This window comes from Aythya marila, assembly GCF_965140915.1.
Source record: "Aythya marila genome assembly, chromosome: 6".
Lineage (NCBI taxonomy): Eukaryota > Metazoa > Chordata > Aves > Anseriformes > Anatidae > Aythya > Aythya marila.
Window position 1 is genome coordinate 1,719,799 of NC_139047.1, and position 19,895 is coordinate 1,739,693.

Here is a 19,895-nt window from a genome sequence, read left to right on the forward strand (position 1 = left end):
TGATGGGACTGCTTGAGGAGATTTGGGAGGGATTAAGGCCTCATCTTTCTGATGCTGGTGAGAGGTTAACTGGGCTAAGGCTGTAACGTGAAACGGCCTTCTGTGGCTTTTATAGCACTGGTGTATTTTCATTCTAAAACTTAGAAATGCGTACCCAAGAAAATATGAAAATATCCTCATTTGATTCAGGGATTTGAAATTGTATTCTATATTTTAGTAATCCACAAAATCACATGTTCTGGCTGTCTAGTTTTCTGGTTCAAAATAGCGAGTCCTGAATGCATTCCAATCAGGGACTGATGAATCTTAATTGAGCCTCAACCAGATGGTACAGTTCAAAGGTATAAGCAAAAATGTGCTTCTGCTTCATTTTTAAGCCTTACATTAGTGTGCTTACCGTGGGAGAAACAATATTTTTTTTCCTGCCACTTTTTGTTTGTGTCTCAACCTAGCACTTCTCAGAAACAAATGGACCTAATACTTAAAATAAGTACTAGCTTCAGCAAGCTTCTCCAAATCCTGTGTAATTTTAGGCAAATTAAGAGGTTTCACAAATATTTGTTAATGATATTCTCCAAAATATGCCAAGCTGGAATCACAAAGATTTTTAAGTGGTTATATTACCTGGAATATATACTTTTACATACACTTTTCAGAATTTCCACTTTGTTCTCTATTTAATGTCATATGAGGGCCTACCTGCCTTTGTGGAAGTAATATCATTACGTGATGTGAAAGCAGTAATTTGATGCCTAAATAGCATTTATTATTCATAGGATTATTATGTGGAGATGATGTTTTCTGCAGTAATGTTGTTATTGCACATTATGCAGACACATTTGATAATGGTGTGGTAAAGTACCGTGAGTTAGCTATCAAGGCTCAACTAGTAATATTTATCCTCTTCTTTCCTGATGCGATCAGCTTTTCCAGTAGGAAATGAATTTTGCTCAACCTTAATTAAGATGCACTGACTTAGAATTAAGTTTGCTATTCACATCTGATCAGGATATGATTTAGAGTCTTTTTCCTACTTACTGATAAAGCCCAGCCACAAACACTCCCCTTGCAGCAGTTGGTCGTGCAGTAACCAGATCACTTGCACGGCCAGACTCATGTGCTCAGAAATCTGCAATAACTATGGCCAAGTAACAGCATCTTGGTGTGCAGGAATGGAGCCCATGAAATAAGACACACAGTTTTGTACATGTAGGCTGGATTCTTCCACGGCAGGATTATTCTTCATGATAGGGCTGTATGCAATCTTGCTTTAAAAATCTCTAGTTAGGAGCTCTCCAACGCATTCAGAGTTTCCAGAAAATGAGAGGTAGCATTTAATTTCTCAAAAGTTGCCTTTAAAACAACTGCTGTAATAAAACACAAAGCTAAGTCTTGTGTTCAACCAAAAAAAAAACACCAAAAAAAGACAACAGAGGGGTGTTAATGTGGCAAGAATGACATGTCCCATGAATTTTACAGCAGAACAAGAGAGATTTAAGGCATTTTAGTTTTCCTGGGAAGCAAAGTAGCAAGGCCAACCAGAAATGCAGAACAGTATGTTGCCTACCTCAGCTTAATAGTGTTGCTTATAAAAACAAATCACATTTGTCAGTGCGAGAATAACTTTTGTGAGGTTTCAGTGCTCCTGGAATATTTGCCAGGCGGTAGTTTTGGATTCCTGCTCTGAGATTCCATACCAGCCCAAATTTTACGTGGGATTTAAATGGGTGCCTAATACAGTGATGCGAGCTCGGCTGAAGCTTGACAAGTATTCGTGATCCAAATATGCCAGTATAAAAGTGACTTTGATCTGTTCAAACTGTGCTCCAGATATCCTTGCAGTGCTGTCATTTGTGTTTCAGAATATTTATATATAAATAATTGCAGAGATTTATTTTCTCCATTATTCACATGCTGCAATTTTTGCACAGTTTGTGCAGACACTCTGGAGTGGTTTTATGTTCTAAGTATTTTTTTCCTTAACTTTGATATTTAAATGTTTGTCTCAAGAGAACTCCTTCTTGGCTCTTCTCTTCCAAACTACCTGCAGGGCCCCAGCACAAGTTGCCAGCGTAAATCGTTGCGCAGATGACAGAAGCAAAAACTGCTGCGCTGCATATCGAGAAGTACACACCACCCCTCTTCTTTTCTACAGGTACCACAGGCAGATGGGGATTCAGGGGTAAGGCTCAGCAGTTAGGTGTTCTGTTGATCACTCTGCAGTTCTTATTTGGGTCTTATTTCCTACACTCTACTGTATTTTTATTTACTCTGCAAATATTTGTTTGCTGTTCTTCGTTAGTGTGAGGATTTCTAATATTGTTGCTTCCTGTCAGTGCTCCTTGCTGCTATTATTTATTATTTATTATGCTATTATTTCCTATCCATGTCATCACTCTGTTCCCCCAAGAGGTTTTTATTGCAGTGGGATTGTTTTTTCCAGGTATGCTGCAATGTTGGTAATTGCCCTAAGTCACAGTGCATGTTTAAATTTGTCTCCCTTCAGCTAAGCAGTTATGTTTGATTTCAGAGTTAAGTGTGTTCTTAATGCATAGGCACTTTGTGCTATGTTGTACGCCTCATTGTGGCTTCAGTTTGGAGCACTTCTTTTTACGTGTTGCATAGCTGAGGTCCCTGTTGGTCACTGCCCCACAACATCACCAGATGGAGGAGTTCAGAATCTACACGTCTTAAAAGTCTCATTTTTTGTTTACCTATTTTTTTTTAATAATATATATGACAACTGTTGGAAATCAGAGTAAGAATTTCTTTTGTTTTGTAAAACTTTCTATTATAAAGCAGAGGAATGTGTTATAAGAAGTTATTTGTATAATATTTTATGTAGAGATAGTGAGAAAGTGGTACACCTACACGTCTCTATTCCTGTGGTTGTTTTGCAGACTTCTGATTTCTGAACAAAAGTGTTAGTTTACACAGTAGAGCTGCACAGTGAACTATTGTTAAACGAATTTATGTTAGGAATCGATGGGTTGCAACATTTCGAGGTGGTCAGATAGCTTCCAGTATACTGAAAAAAATAGAATACGCTAGATTTATATTCTCCTGGAACATATGTTGCCATTGCTGTGCTCTAATGCCTTGTCACTGCTGTCTTTCCCAGTGATGCCAAGGAAAAAATGCCAAATATTAAACTGGAAGTTGTATAGTATCTCGCAGTAACAACAAGGTTAAAAAAAAAAATAAATACAAGCCCTTCCTTTGGCCATGAGCCTCAAGAGGGAGTGAGATTGTGCTGTTAGAGTGTTAGGGCTTGTTAGGGTTTTGCAGTTATCTTTGTAGTGGTGCTGGATGTGGTTATGATGACAATTCTAGACAGAGTACTGATTAAACACTGGTTTCTTTAAGTTTACCACTATTCATACATTATGCAGTCATTGAAGAAATCTCTCTCTCTCAAACTGGCATAAGAATTGTGGAAAGGGAAGCTCTGGTAATTTTCACAATTCTGAATTAAATTCTTGGTGGAAATAGTCTCACTATTTGTGTTTTGGACAACTGGATTCTTAAATGTAAACTTATAGTCTTTCTTAAATGGAAGAGGCTACAATGGGGAAAAAATGCTATTTTAGATGGAAGTCATTTCAAGTATCTGTTTTCAATGGCACTTTAAGAAGGCTTAGCTGGATTAGGCATGGGCAAAAAGCTTCTTTGTTGATTCTTCGGGCTTTCAGAGTGGCTTTATTTTTCTGGCATTAATGTTTGTACATTCTGTGCAGAATAGATGTGGCTTAAGTGTTTGACAGCTCTGTCTCACTCTGTGATCTGCTGAGTTTCTGTTGCTGATCGTGCCTGTTAGTGAAATGTATATTCACATTACCCTGCTTGACAAAGAGCAGTGAAGCACAAGTGTCTCCTGATGAGAAGCTTCCACTTCCAGTAAGAAGTGCGTTATTTCTGCCCCGGCTGCAGGGGCATTTTCCAGCTCTGCTAATTTCACATTCGAGACTGCGTAGGATGCAAAAGGAATTAATGTCACTAGGGTAACCTGCTGCCTAGTTGCCAAAGAAAAGCCTGCTTTCTCTAAATCATTTAAAGAAAATTCATTGCTAGTATAGCTTGCCCACTTAATACCTGATTTATTTGCTTACTAAATGCATCTGCATGGTACTTGTTGCTGTTGTGGGGAGGAGTAAAACTCCTAAAAGAGATCCTTTGAGGATTTTAGTCAAATTATTGGCCAAATGTGTAATTCAAATAACCATTGTTACTGTCCAGAGAGGTATAAACTAACGTGAAGAGGGGCACCAGGTTAATTTTCTGGGATGCGATTCCTAGTGGTATCAGTGATGTGGCAGTTCTGTGCCACCTGCTCCAGCCTTTTTCCTCTCCCTTCACTGTGGAAAATCAGGAATTGTCCCACTACTGTCAGCATGAATCTTCAAATTCTCTAGGGCTCTGATACAGATCTGTGATCCACTTTTCAGCCTTGCTAATGTCTCCGTATCATCACAATCTTCACACCATTCGTCCTCTCAGCATGATGTCAGACTGTTTCCCCACAGACTCCTTCCACTTGCTTCAGCAGGAATATTCCAAAAGAACAACGTGTTCATTTTCTTCAGTTGTAGAAGCTTCCTGATTTTTACAAAAGCACGATCTATTGATAGTGTATCCATACCACCTCACCACAGCCTACAAGTACTGATGGCTTTCTCTGCAGATTTGACAGGCACATTTATACATCAGATCATCAGATAGCAAGATCGTGAAGGTGTGTTTTACAAGTGACATTTCAGTATGACTTTGGATGCAGTGTGTATGGATCTAATTCCATATTACTTGCCTAAGGGTACAGTTCTAAAATTAAATCTCTGCAAGTACCAACAGAAGCTGACAATTGCTTTTATCATCGTAATTTTAACCACAATTCGGTGATCTTTATGCACATTTCAGTAACTATCTGGAAGCATTAGGAACTGCAGCAGATTTAATTTCTGTACCTAAGAACTATTTCCATAATTTCATAAAATGTTATTGGTAGGAGATGAGTGCTTTAGTATTTGTAATTAATATACAACTTCCCACTGGCAGTTTAATTTTTTTCTAAAGCCAAACTTGGCCATGTTTTCATTTGCTTCATGTGCTAACTAACGTTCCTGTATGACCAGTGGCAGCAGGCCAGTGTAGATAGGTGCTCAGAGGTATGTCTCTGAGAGTTTTACCTGATGAGGGTCTGCAGATCAGCTCTCTAACTAGGTGGCCCAGTGTGCTGAGTTTCTTCTCTGCACACTAAAAGGGTGCGGAGCTTCTGTGAAGCCCCTTGGCTCCCTGGCTGGATGCATGCCTGCCCTGGCATTAGGCAATACCAGATGGTGGCAGCTCCCGAGGGCCCAAGGGGCAGCGAAGCCCAGGCGTGCCTTGCCTCGCTGTGCAGGTTGCAGGGAATCACTTAGGGACTCCTTTACGGCACAAAAATCCCCAGCTGGGGGCTGCAGATGGTTTTCACTCTCATTAAGCCTTTTGTGCAGCACAAAGGAGGCAGGACAGCCCAGAGAACGTGTCCTGCAGATTTTGGCACCTAGGGTGATTCTTTCAATTAATATTTCCACCTGCTGCACAGTAATCTGTCCAGAAGTCCTGTGAAACATCGCATTTCCATCCCATGTGAATGGTCTTCCAGTAGATCTTCTTAGCATTTTTGTTTGGCTTTTAAATCGTCATGACAAAGAAACTCTTATTTTGGGTATTCAGCTTGGCCTGTTGTCTTTCAGATAACTGAATTGCTGGGAAAGTGAGAAATTTCATATAACATAGAACTGCATTTCTTGCCGTTTTAACACTAAGTCACCAGTGTCCAAAGTTAGAGCAGCTGAAAATCCCTTTTGTAGAGGATGCATTCTTATGCCAGTGTGTTGTAGGTTCTTGTCGTAGGCATAACTGCAAGGGCAGTAACTGGAAGTTTTGGATGTCCAATTTATTTTTCATGGTAAAAGATTTTTAGAATTCATAGTTTTGCAGTTTTCTTACTAAACCATTTTGTGGGATGACTGAAACTTGTTTTTTCTCCAGTGAAATCATTTCCAAGAACAAGTAGCACAAACATTCTTTGAAAGTTTTAATCTTCTAGTACAGTTTCTGCTAGTTTGACAGGAGAGTAGAAGAATGTTTGTAACTTTCATCCAGTAAAAGCTCTGTCTAAGACACTTTGTAACTTTAAACAGGTATTCCTCAGCCCAGAAATGTCCTCCCATGCATTGCACACTTCAGGTCTCTGATACAGAACATTTTTAGAGCCTTAGGGGACACAGTAGGAATCCCCACTTCGGCAAAGTTGATTTCATATTTCTGTCACTGGTTTATTTTGTATTGTATGTTCAGCAAAGGAGAGGATGTGGGTCCAGGCAAGGGAAAAAAGAGCCCTAGAGTCAGAAAGAGGGGAAAAAATGTTTGCTACAGAAAAGCAGGCTGTTTGTCTCCATCTTTGAGTCTATTGAAGGTTAACTACTCATTTCCTCAGCACATGGCTCTGAAAAGTTAGCCTCTTCCTTAGCAGCACAGCGCCTGTAGATGTATAAGCATCCATGGAGACAAGAGAAATAGCAATTTCTTTATGAAGTGGCTTTGTATTCTACTGTGCACTCAACTCCATTCAGTAACAGCCATGTCTAGGAAAATTGAAAATAATCCCAAACCATACCAAAGACATTGGAACTGTTCATAAAGAACTGTATGTGTAGCATGAAATACACATTTAGCAGAAATATAAGCAGAGAAATTGACAGCTTTGTAGTTTATGAAAAGTAGTAGTGCTGAATTTCTACAAATACCTTGTGTTTTACTACTGTTGTGATTGCTGCCTTTTATGTTTGGGGAAGCTGAGGGGATTTTATAGGTTCATATAAATTAACACTTTTGCTCAGTGGAAATAAGATTTATTTTTTTTTTTTTTTCAAGCACAGGCGCAAGGACATTCTCAAAATCCTTTTTGAGGGAGAGAAACATGAAAATCCAGTGTCTGATTTATGCAGTTTTTTTTCATTTGACAGATGAGAAGTCTTAACTTAAAGACAGCCCGCACTTGTGTCACACCGTCAAAGGGCTTTTACAGCCTGCAAATCCACTGAGAATAATTCATTAGCTAACGGTTTTCATCTTCTCAGTTTCTCATCTCCTCATTATAAAAATGTCACGATAACCAAAAACAAAGCACAAATAACTATAAATGTTATGAAATTCTTGGCATCACACATTCTTTTTTCCCCCTTTGATCTTGTTTCAGGAAGTAAAATAGGCACTATGTTATCCGTACCAAGTGAAGCTCCCACCAAAGAGAGAGATGTATTTGACAACACCCAAATCGCTACTAACCTGTACATAATCATCTGAATTTGAGCCTTTAATGTAAATCTAAACAGATATAATGCAGTAGTACAGTATTCTTCAGTATAAAGGGCCAGACTAATCAGTTGCACTGACCATTTGCACCCTTAGCGTATATAAGCTATGCTGTAAGCACCAATACATGTGCACAGGAAGCAACTGAAAGAAAGTGCAAAGGTTTTAGATAGATGGAAGGATGTTGATGCCTGTCATGGCTTGACCTACTTTGGAACAGAGCCGCATACGCCCAGATCTGGAGCAGTTCGTCTCGCGTCGTGCAGAAGAGCTGTAGAACAAATTCCCTTGCGCTGTTGAAGCCCAAGGCAGATGTGCCGTGGGCTTCCATAGAGAAAGGATTTCAAGGCCAGGGATTTGGGAATACGCTACAAGCTGTACAAAACCGACTTTGTATTTGGATATACATTCATACAGTTTCCAGCTGGTTATTCTCATGAAATAGTTTCTAAAGCGACCTATTTAGTTGGCCATGTATTGGTTGATACAGAAAACAGATGTAGAATACGGAATATAGTTAGGACTGCCGTGCTCCTTGCTTGTGGGAAGACTTTGACTTTATAAAACTCAGACCAGACAGCAGAGCGTGAGGTGTTGGCTCAGTAACAGCAACCAGGACCTGGGTCACCCAGGACCGGGTGTGTGTGCGCCCATTGCTCCTGCTTTTGTTGGGCTGCGCTGCTGCGGCGTGTGTCACATCGCCGCTCCTCTGCTGCTGCAGCGCGTGGTTTGAGTTTTCATTGCATTCACGCGCCTGTGGCCACGCTTCCCCACGCAGACACTCGGGGACAAAGAACGAGGCAAACGGGCGAGTAAGTCGGGAACGCGGAGCCGACTGCACCAGCCTGCTCGCAAGCAGCCAGGATCATTGAACACTGAGGAAATGGGAAAGGACGGCTCTTCTGCGCCCGGATGACACGGATAACAGTGCTGAGAACCGTGAGTGAATTCGGAAAAAAAAGAAAAAAGAAAAAGAAAGAATAACGCGGAAATTGGCATTTTAGAGCGGCTGCAGCTCAGGGGGAGCTGCCCCCAGGCGCGTACCGGGGGCCGGGGCCGTGTGGCGGCGGGGGCGGCCGCCTTCCTCCGCGGCCTCCCCCCGGCCCCGGCGCCGCCCAGGCCCCGCGGGGCTGCGGCCCGGGCCCGGTGGCGCTGTCGGGGGCGGGGGCCGGGCCGCGGCCCCGGCGCTGAGGGGAGGCGCTCGCCCCGCCGCGGGCGCCCGGGGGCCGCCGCCGCCGCTGCCGCAAGGACGGGGGGGTCCGGCCGCCGCCCTCCGCCGGAGCCCGCCGCAGTGCGCTGAGGGGAGGCGAGGTGAGAGGAGAGGAGAGGAGAGAAGAGGAGGGGGCCGGGCCCGGGGAGGGTCTGGGGGGGCTCTGCGGCGGCTCCGCGCTCGGCCCCGGGGGTCTCACAGCCGTGTGCGAGGCGCGGTGGCGGCGGGGAGGTGGGCTCCTGCGCCCCTCCTGCGGCTTGCTGCTGCTGTACCGGGGAGATGCTCCCTTAGCACGCCTGTTTTGTCTGCTAACCTCTCCGTGCTCGTGTCGGTGCAAAGCGGGAGGGTTATCTGGATGGAAAATAAAAATCGTTTCTAGGCCGTGTGGTACCAAGATCTGGTGTGTGTGTGTGTGTGTTGCATGTAGACAGTAATAGTTACATAATTTAATCTTTCTTGGTTTGCTACCGAATAGATGGCAGGAGCGCATAGAGTGTATTTATACCATCCTCCTTTCCTTTCTGGGATGCTCTGTGCACAAGTCCCCGCACTGCGTTTGCGGGAGATGCAGCCCCCAACGCCTCCCATGCCCGAGCCCCGGCAGCAGCTTTTGCTTGCTTCCCTCACAGCCAGCCAGGGCGGCCTCCTGCATGCTCTGAAACTTCTCTTCTAGCTCCTTTCCTCCCCAGCCATTATATTGCATCAGAAAAATAAAGTCACACCAGTCTACTTCAGTAGAAATTATTCACAGCACTAAGAAATCTGTGTTGGGGATGGATTAAAAACAAACAAACCACACAACACACACCTTCTAACTACATGCAGATGCCCAGTTTCCCCAGCTGTTAGACTCCTTTGGAAAAGTCCTCTGCTGGCGTGGTTGCAGCATCAGACCCGAGCTATGATGTCAGTATCAGCATCCAAAAGGAGCAAACCCAACGCTTCCTTTCTGTCACCACCACTCCCCAAAAATCCTCTCATGTCAGCTGGAGATATCTCAGAGCATGTCAGGTGCTGTCCTGCACGTGTGTATCGATTTAGATATCCATCCCTGTTCATGTCTGATGCTGGAATTTAAACTTAGCACCGTAAAATGGACTCTGAGATTGCACAAAGTTCAGAGGCACCATTTTGATGTCATGCTTAGTAGCAGTTTAACTCCAGAGAATTGTGGCTGGAAAGCGCTTGGTTCACCTTGCTTTGGCACCAGGAGAAGGCTGCCTGTAAAGGCAAACTTGTGGCATAGCTCGGTCCTGCTGGCTTGGCTGGAGTGCTCACATCTCCCCACGAGGACCCTCAGCCTCCCTTAAAGACTGTCTTTGCTATCTTGCTATTTATTTTTAAAGGCAATTTAGCTAATGGGCACTTCTATTTGCTTTACACTTGCTGTGTTTTTTCAAACCTGTTAAATTCACAGTGTTACGCCTTTAAGAAACCTTGTGATGTTACAGTGGCTGCCAGCCAGAACAATATACTGGTTTGTCAGATTTCCCGAGAAGAAATGGAATAAATTTTCTTTTTCCCACTTTATAAGATTAAATAGTAATGCCTAATTGAAAAAATTAATAGGCTTTTTTGTTTTCTTTGTGGGCCACTGTTACTCAAACTGCAGATAAGGCTCCAGTATGCTGTAAAACAGGGGACTTTCTGAGTCTGGGACTGAATCTGCTTATTGCATTCTTGAATAATTAAATATAATTTGTTTTCCATTTTATCTTTTTTTAGTCCGACTCAGCATTTTTTATTTTTTTTTCTAAAAACTCTCCCTTTGTCAGACAGAAACAGGATGCTTAGGGTATTGCATTTATTCCATTGACTACCAGGTACTAACTTAAGGGAGATAGTGACAAAATACCTATTTGGGTATCGGTACTTAATTGTTGAAAATGAGATGTAAATGTGTGTTTAAAGTTAATTACCATGCCCAAAGCTTATGTTCAAGAGCATAGCCAATGGTGCTGCCTTTCACAGTATGGGATGCTCAGCGTGGCTGAGCCTGGTGATGTTGATGGTGTCGTGGTGTCATCGTGCCTGGCCTGCTCACTCTGCCTATCGCTGACCTTTTGGTTATGTTGTGCAGGGGAAGGGCTGGAGTGAAGGTGCTCACCAGCAGGCAGAGCATTAACTTCAGTGCCCGTCAGGTGGAACCACTGGTGAATAAAACACAGTGAATTGTCATGTGGTGTTTCAGGGCTTAAAAATAAGGGAAAGGCAATGGACAAGTGACTTAAATGTTTCCTGTAGAAGTGCTCCTCCAGCGTAAAAGGAAAGGAGACAAACTCCTGTGTGCGTGGAAGCCTGTGTGTTAGCACTCTGAAGCTAATGACCCTATATGAGGTGTTTGTCTAACCATACCAGGGCCCTTGCAGGGTGAGAAGTACGTGATTGACTATCATTATTATAAATTGGTATTTGAGGTTAGTGTATAGGAAAAGTTCCACCTCATTTCCACTGAAATTAAAGAAAACTGTGCACTATTTATATGGATAATGATATCAGACCTCTGTGGCAGCTTGTTCATGGCCAGTTGGAGTACCAGTGATGTTAAAGAAGAGGTAGAAAACACCTTTTTCTCTGGCCAGAGCAAAAGTGATGATAAAACTTTGTGTAGTGTGGGCATGTGCCGCAAGGGCACGTCTTCATGGGGTGGGATCAGGAACCTTTGTCCTCAAAGCTTGCCTGCCGCTGCCAGGTGCTGATAGCTTTTTGAGGTCTAGAGCACGCTGTGTGTTTGCAAGTGATCTGGGCATGGAGGCTGAAAGGTACCGGGACTGACAGGTTCCATTTTGTGGAAATGCAGCTTGTAATGGAATTGGGCCTACCTCCTGGGATTGAGGTAAGGCGAGGAGAAATTTTCTGTTGAAATACTGTGGTACTAGTAGAAGAGCTTAAGGAAAACTTTCTAAGTGTTATTTGCTTTAGAGAAATATAGCTGCTAAGTTAAGTAGCAAAGAAGAGTGCTCTCTTCTGAGCATCTTGGTGAAACGTCCAAGTTTTCATATTAAAAGACTGCAGCCGGGTCGTGAATTCTCATGGGAGGTACAAGCCCTGGACTCTTAATTCGAGATGCAGTCGCTCGTGTTACAAGTGCGCAACAAGTGTTTCCGTTGTCCCCTCCAGCACCTAGGAATCCTGTTATTTGTTTTGATCAAGTTGATGTTAGGCTTCCAAAGCTCTGCTGACGGGATGTATGAGCTCAGATGTCAAGGCAAATGGCTAGTTATAGCCTTCATATCTTTCTGTCTTACTTGCCCAGGGCTGTTGATTTTCCCCGTGATACTGGGGAGAACATTTCAGTGACTGTGGCTGAGCCTTGTTGGGGTGTGGATGGTTACGACTCTGGATTGCTTGCGTCACGTTACATTTACGCAGTTTTGTGTCACAACTGTATGTGTATTTTTATGATTGAGGAGGACTGGTATGTTGATACAAACGTTGTTGAATGGACAACAGCACTTGTATTTACTGATTTGTTTTGTACCTTTGTCCTGAAGTATGTGATTTTGAAAAAACAGAAAATGGCATTTTCTTAAATAGTAGTTTTGAAAGATAAAAATGAATTTATCTCTCTTTATTTAAAAATAATTTTTGAGAAATAAAAATAAATAAACATATGAAAAAGGTTATTTTCTTACACTTTTCTATGTGGCACAATTGTAGCATGTATGTGTTCTGGAGAAGCGATTATAATTGAAATGAATTTGAAATGGAAATGTGAATTTGGCATTATTTGTCCGAAAGACCTGATCAGTATGGTCAAGCCGAAGTCAGTGGTCAAAGTAGTGCACTGTTTGCCCTTTAGAAATATTAGGGAAGTACCCAAAAGTGGATGCTTGGTGGTCTGAGCTATTTGCTTTGGGAGCGGGTAAGGAGTGGAGGGAGTTGTCGTGACATAATTAATATTTTGGGTTTTGTTCTTTGTATCAGCAGTGGAAATTATCTGGGAATTGTCTGGGAATTATTAGCCCTTGGTAATAAAGAAAAGAATGTTAAAATTGAACAGTGAAATATATAGCAGAATCGTTGAGCTGGTGGTTCTTGATGCTGGTGTACAACAAATCACAAAATGAGGAGGAAAACCGCAGAATTGTTCAGCTAGTTTAGGTGATTTGGTTCCGATTTCTTAGGGGCATGCCTCTGTTCCTCTGAGAAGCTGCACAGGGACACACAGTCTGATTTGCGGACTTCTAGTCATAAAAACTTTAATAACATTGTCAATATGTCTATATGCCTTGTATTGACCACAGCAGAAAGATACGAGGTAACAACAATTAACATTTACATAATAAGCCCACCTAAATATTGCATGGAGGACAGTCAAATGTGTTCTCTTAAGTGCTACGATGGCCAGGATCCATTGGCTAGGATCCTCTTGAAAATCAGATTAAAAGTTTCTGTGCTTGACAAATACAATGTCATTAGTTTAAAAATTCCCTGAAGGCTGGTATTGTAATTAGATGAGCCTGAAGCTTACAGCAGTAAAATTCATTTTCCTCCAGGAATGACAAACAGCATCTTTTTTAAAAAGAAAAAATAAAATACATTGACTGATCCTTGTCAGAGCGAGTAACCACGGTAGGAAAGAAGAGTTTGCCAGGAATAAATGTGACAGCTGAAGCCACAGCTCCTTACAGTCAGCGGGGTGGCCCAGCCGCAGGATGGTGGGAAGCAGCAAGATCTGCAAGAGTCCTGCTGAAAGAGTACTGACAAGTGATCATTCATGAGGTGCCTAAGTGGGGATGCATGTTACAGGTGCTGAGTATTCGCAAAAATAGCCACAAAAAATTACAGAACCAGCAACTCATTTTGGATCTTGTTTGTCACAAAAATGTCCTCCCATCTTTGGGTGATTCTTTGTTCTTTCAAAGAGTGTGAAATTTGTAGTTCTAGGCTACAGCATTCTGGCTTCAAAAGCTGTGCTTGTGAAGCTGTGTGCTCTCTTTAGTTAAGATGTATTTTAAAGCCAGCTATTCTGCTCAGTTGGTTGTGTTAATTTGCTGCAGCATTACTGGTTTGAATCTTTGAAGCTGGTACTTTGAGAAAATAGTGATTCTCTCATACGAAACAGGAGTAGAGACTGTGAACTCATCTCTTTAAAATGCAACCACGGCTACATAAAAACATCACTTATGTTTCTTCGCTTACTGCTCTAATAAAGATACCTACATTGACTAAATGAACGTAAATATTGTTATCAAGGACGTAATTCCTCAAATATTTGTATCGCGTAGGAAAATTACAAACCTGACTGTGGTGGGCTCTCTGAGACTGTTGAAACTTTGGTTGGGGTGAGCAGGGCTGTCGAGGTACCTGCTGTCCAGCCACTTGAAAGTAGCGTGGATCAGACAGATCAGTGTTTTGTGAGAAGAGCATTTATCATGTATGCCACGTGGCTTCAGCATCTGTTCCCTGGCTTGTTTTGTGTACAAGTAGAGGTACAGCCCTAAAGGCAAGGCTCTATGTTTTGGGGTTAGAAAAGGCACCAATTCCATTCTTGATTCCAAGAGAGGAAAAAACAAACAAACAAAAAACCCCAAAACCACTCTCCTCTTGATGAGAAAACAAAACTTAAGAAGATTTATTGCCTATTGTTGTTTCAAGTGTATGTGTCCATAAATATGTACATATACACCTTGTTTCATAAAACATCTGGCTTCACGTTGCAAGTAATGTCATGTTGAGTAATGTCCAGATCATTGCAAAAATGCTGTGAGGATCTAAGTATGTGTAGAAAAGTATCAGAACTAGAATAAATGCCAGAGTTCATTGTTGTTTTCAACTATGTTTTTGACACAGATGCTTGCCTGGTAATCTCTGTGTGAAGTGATGGCATCCTTCTGTTTTTCTAAAACGGTTTCACTGTTTGTTTTGGAAGATTTTTTTGGTTTTATGTTATTTTCTTTTTTTTGTTTGTTTGTTTTTGTTTTATTACTGATATTAATAGAAACTGCAGGCAGGGACATAGACTTAAGTACTGGATTTCTAGCAAAGGCAAATTAATAAGGTTTTGGTTTAGATGTACTCCAGAAAGCTTTTTTTTTTTTTTTTTAATTGTCTGTATTACACTTGTTATGTTTGCCTCATCGTGATGGGAGAAATCACCAACTGAAACCATCAGCTGCCAATGCTTTAAGAACATGAAGTCAGGAGATTTGTAGCTCTTCTATGGCTTGCTGTACGCTTTTCTCAGTTTACAAAGAGTTTGAGGTATTGTAGACACAAGTACGTTCAATGCCTCTTGATATAAGCTTTATCAGTCTTCAGTTAGCCATAAAGAGACAGTCCTTGCTTTTTTAAGGAAAAAAAAAAGGCTGACAAGTTTTGTTTCTTGTTTCTGAGGATAAATGTATTTCTGTTACGTTTGCTGATTATAAATGTATGGGGTAAATAAAATCAATGTAAGGAGGACTAATATATGTATGTAATTTTATTACTTTAATGGGAGAAGTACCTCATGTTGGCAAGAATGAATCTCCTGTTTCACAGCTTTTTATCTTACTGTGAATGTGTGATTAGTGTTTATTTTTTTTTATTCAGTACTGAAGCCCATTTTGGCTCTGCTCTTAAAAGAAAAGATAAGCCACAGGTCTCATGCCTTTCACTGTGTCTCCTTTCCAAGGTTTGTGATGTTACTGTTACCAAATAAGTCTTTTTCTTTCCAATGTTTTGATAAAAATCCACCCAAACAGAAGAGGAGACTGCTGTGAAGGAAAAAAAAACAAAACACAAAAAAACCACAAGAATAAACACTTAAACTCTCAAGTACTCAGCCTGGAAATATAGAAGGACTTTTCCTCAAATCTTTCTGCTCTGTAATCTTCAGTTTTATCTGAGGCTCTCATACACTCACACATTTCTGACGGATTAATGTCATTTTTTAAATTCATGACATCCCTTTTGTAATGCCTAAGACAATGTTGGCTATCTGTATATTTGACAAAGACTTTCTTTACTAAAATATGCATTGATTAACAATGTGCGAAACAACATAATGGAAATAATCTTCCTAAGTACAGATGACAAAGAGTTCAACCCTTTAAATACTTCAGATACAGGAGAATCCTGGAAGAAGAAATATTTCCAAGCTTCATTTCTGAATGTAAAATGTGTTGACTTACTGTCTTGTATTTGTATAGCATTTGGCTAACAAAAAGCATAGTGAAAGAGTAAAGGGTTTAGCGTTCTACTGAATATGCTTTGTGACTGGTGACACAGGCTGTAACCCAGCTTGTCAAGTAATTATTTTGCTCTGAGTCCACAACTCTAACAGAAATTGATGAATGCTCACTCATGTAAGTAGCCCTATGAAAAATCAATGTCATAATCTCTCCTTGTTAGTACGGAAACAGGTTTGAAATCACTCCCTGCCTCTGCAGTCTTAACAGTGGGGACAGGGAGATGGCATCCCAAACCTATCCCCACAGGTTCTGGTTGTGCACCTTCCTGCTGTTGTAGATGACTTATCTCTTTGTTCCTCCTCTGTACGTTGTAAGTGTAACCCTGATTCATTATGGAAGCTGCTAATGACATCTTTCAGACTGACTCCCTAAGTCCAATACAAGTTGTTGAAGCCTCGGAATGGTGTCCTCTAAGGAAGGAGAAAAAATGGAAGCCTTGCATCGTGTGGAAAAGAAATGAATCTTCTCCACTGAGTGCTGCACTGAACGATTTGGATAGCTGGTCTTGTAACACTACTGTTATTTTTCTGAAAGTTTCCCAACTTAATGAATGTTTCCTTTTTACTGAAAAAGGAAACAGTTGTAAGCCTGATTACAGCTCATGTAAATGGGCCTAATTCTTAGTTGGGCTACTCTGATTTATACTCCTTAAAACAGGTCAATTACAATTTAAATTAAGTGGATTAAAAGAATATAGTCCACTTTGATGAATGGATCTGATCAGTTTTTCCTTCAACCTGTGCAATATACTGAGAAACCTGTTTAAAAATACTGTGGGATGCAGTTTACTACATAAAAATAGCAAAAATATTGGGTGACATGTTCACATTTGATGTATATAAGGAAAAAAGCTTTCTAGTGTGAATATTTTACTTTCCAGCTTGCCTATGAAATAGGCTCTTCAGTGGGTATGGGTATGGCTGCATGTACGTCACCTTTGCAAGACATTAGATAGCTTAGTTTAACTGGAGTTGATTTCACCTATTTCACCTTCTGGCCAAAACAGAACATGTAATACTGCCAGCTTTTTTTTTTTTTTTCATGTGTGTGCATGCGCAGAAATACAGAGTAGCTGTAAGTCTTTATCCATTACTTATACATGGGGAGGGCCCAAGCAATAAAGAATTCCAAGTGCTTGTAGCTTTGTTCCGATCAGTGCAGGAAAAGTTTTGTACAGGCATTCGTTGTGGAAAGACTGAGTAGTGCTGGGAACTGTTCCATGTGCGCCTGGCTGGTGTGCTGCAGGTAGTAAAGGATCAAGGATGAAAGAACTGGGGCTTAAATGCTCTTGTTTGTAAGGGTTCAGCTACTGAGCAGTCTTCCAGACTGGATCAGTGAAATCTGAAGTCTTACAGAAGTTTACAAATGTCCATTTCTGACAAAGCATTTCCATGAGAAGTCGTGTCCGAGCGTGAAAAATATCCTCTTGCTGCTCTTACCTCTCTTTCAGAAAGCATGTCATAAAAACCGCTTGTTTAAACTGTGCTTTTGTTCAATGGGACAACCTCTGTTCAGTCTGCTAATGACCTCACTATTGCTTTTGCTTTCCAGATACTGCCATTAGTCGTAGCAGCTGTATAAAACTCAAAGACTAGTACAGACATTCTCCTGTTTCCCGTTGAAATTTAGGATGGCAAAGCAACGCATCCCCCAAACACTATTAAGCTTCTCAAGTATCTTTCCTTCCAAGAAATAATGTCCTATAAAGAACTATAGCTGGCATATCCTCCTATTCCTGAGTGATAGTTCTACCATTATGGAGTTGATTATTTTAAATTAAACTTGGTTCTTCTAAGAGTCCAAGTGATGATATGTAATAACAGATTATGAGATTTTTTCCCCTTAATTAACATTAGTGTGCATTTAATGCGTCTGTTTAATTACAAAACCTCAGAATTTTAATCGATTTAACCACAGAACAAGAACAATGTGAATTTTAAGACAATATATATTCGGAAATGTCACATATCCGTTATCTTTAAATTATTCTTTTGATTCCTTTCTTTGAAGTTTTCCTATCTTATCATCCTATATGTCCCAAAGCACTTTTTCTTTTGATATCCTTCCTTCGCTGATTTTCTCTCACTGTTATTTTTGTGTGTGTGTCTTCAGGGATCTCTGCAATTCTCATCATTCTAACACCTCCCCAGGCCTTCAGTAATTTTGGACTTCTGCAGTTCTCTGCATACACATTACTTCTTGCAGCCCTCGTTGTCCTTTTCTTTCTCTTTTCTAGTGAGGATGGAGCCTGGAGAGTTAGCTCAAGTCTGAATGTGCCTGAGTAGAGTAATAGAAGAAAATATTTTTCTGAAGACGTGCTCTCGATCATGGAGACAGCTGTGGAGACAGCCATGCTGTCCAGCTATGGGATGAGCAAAATGTGAGTCGGGGGCAGTGTCATGGCCAGAAAACAAGAGCTGTGATGAGGATTCAGGTGCCTCTCCCCTCTGCCTGGTGTGTTGCAGGGGACTGGGCTCACCTTTTCTATCAGCTGCAGAACTGTGCCAGTGCTCTGACTTTTCTGAAAGATGTCACACATGAGACTGAAAACGTGTTGTTGTTAGGTATCTCCCATGCATCAGGGAAGGATGGCACATACCGGCTTTTGCTTTCACCTCCAGCAACTCCAGTACACTAGCAATGAGGAGGAACATTCAATGGAGCTTATTTCTTTCTCTCCCACAATAATGAAGAGAAGGATGCTCTCTTTCAAAGTTATGCAAGAAGGCAGATGAAGCAAGGAGTAATTTGGGTCAGTTTACAAAATCACTTGCTGCAGGTGTGGTGTGGTTTTTATCAGTTGGAATGGCACAGCTTTTTTCATAGAACCCAGCCATAAAAGAATAAGGTTAGTACTTGGATTTTTTTAGTCTCTTCAAAAAATTAAAAATACAGTGGTATGCCCACACACACAATACTATTTTAGGTTAAGATTTTTTTAGCAAAATCATGCAATTGTTAGAGCCATTTCTGAGCTGAGAACAGATTTGTTTTTTAAGTTTTTTACATACAGTAATTTCAAAGTATCAGTCTAGAAGTGGTCTATGATGCTTTTAGTTCTTGAAAAGTATTATTATCAGATGCAAGGACTGTGAGCAATAAGTAAACATCAGTGATACATACATGTGCTTATGTAGTCATAATTGTTGCAGAAATAGGTGCTGCGTGTTAGCAGTCCTTCTAAGACTATGAAGTAATGAGGAGACTTTTCTTTTTCTCTTAGGACAGTGGTGCTTTGGAGCATACTCTTTGAACAACTCGATGCAGGCAATTATATTTTGAGTTTGAGATGTTGGAAAAAAAAAAAATCATTCCTCTGCCAGTTATGATGTCCAGAAGCCTTTTGTACTTCCCTGTTCTTTGTTAGCTTTGAACATTTCTGATTAGCATCAACACTTAGAAAGTCTACATGGGTTAAAATCTATCATAACAGACCCTACTGAAGTGTATTTGTGTCTAAAACTGTGAATTTTGATCTAAATCGAATGCTTTTGGCTTTCAAACCTCATGGTCTTGTTTGGGGCAGCTGCTTATAGAGAAAAAATTAAAAAGCAGCTGTATGAGGGTTTCAGGTCATGAGCTTCTATCATGTCCTCTGTTCTTTCCGTCTGCCTGGATTCACATGTTGCACTTTTACTGTGATTGTCTCATCTGAAGCACAAACTTGTGAGCAATGTTCTTGAGAAATTTCTGCTGAACTTGGTAAAATGTTAGCATTAGGTAACGCATGCCAATCTGTAACTGGTGTTTTATCCTGCAAAATAACATGCCAGGTATGGAATTCATAAGATCAGTCAGGAAAACTAGAATACCCTTTCTTTGGGAAGTCTGTGGAGGCTAGCAAGCAGTTTTGTGGGAGATGAACAGCTTTTGCAAAATCAAAGGCACAAGTCACAGCTTAATTGTAAATATTTGATACAGCTTGGTATTTAACACTGCATTGCTCTACTCAATAGCCAATTAACAGCTTATTTTCACTGTTATTAACACATTCAGAAGGAAGCTTACTTCTATGGAAAGAGGAGGATTAAAAATAAACTTGTCAAAAAGCAATTAAGTATTTAGCCGTAACTTTGTCTGGAAAGGACTCTGGGAATTACGTAAACTGTGTGTTGGATGTTCATCCATCACTCACATAAACCAGCAATTGG

General features: G+C 40.9%; 2 protein-coding genes across 3 annotated transcripts in view; one reads left to right on the forward strand and one right to left on the reverse strand.

The window, feature by feature from the left end:
• Positions 1-9,154, reverse strand: part of CCDC150 (coiled-coil domain containing 150) — a gene marked incomplete at both ends in the record, with an annotated part of 30,984 nt that extends 21,830 nt beyond the window's left edge. The window contains 3 exon segments of the mRNA XM_082763208.1: positions 8,107-8,286; positions 8,401-8,652; positions 9,072-9,154. Coding sequence (XP_082619334.1) covers positions 8,107-8,286; positions 8,401-8,652; positions 9,072-9,154 — 515 coding nt within the window.
• Positions 8,137-19,895, forward strand: part of HECW2 (HECT, C2 and WW domain containing E3 ubiquitin protein ligase 2) — a 161,501-nt gene continuing 149,742 nt past the window's right edge. Inside the window, exon 1 of one of the 2 annotated variants that reach the window (XM_082763823.1) lies at positions 8,137-8,295. The gene's annotated coding sequence lies outside the window, so the exon portion shown is untranslated. Of the gene's footprint in view, positions 8,296-8,531; positions 8,668-19,895 lie in introns of those variants that run through there. The other variant, XM_082763821.1, reaches the window with a different exon arrangement.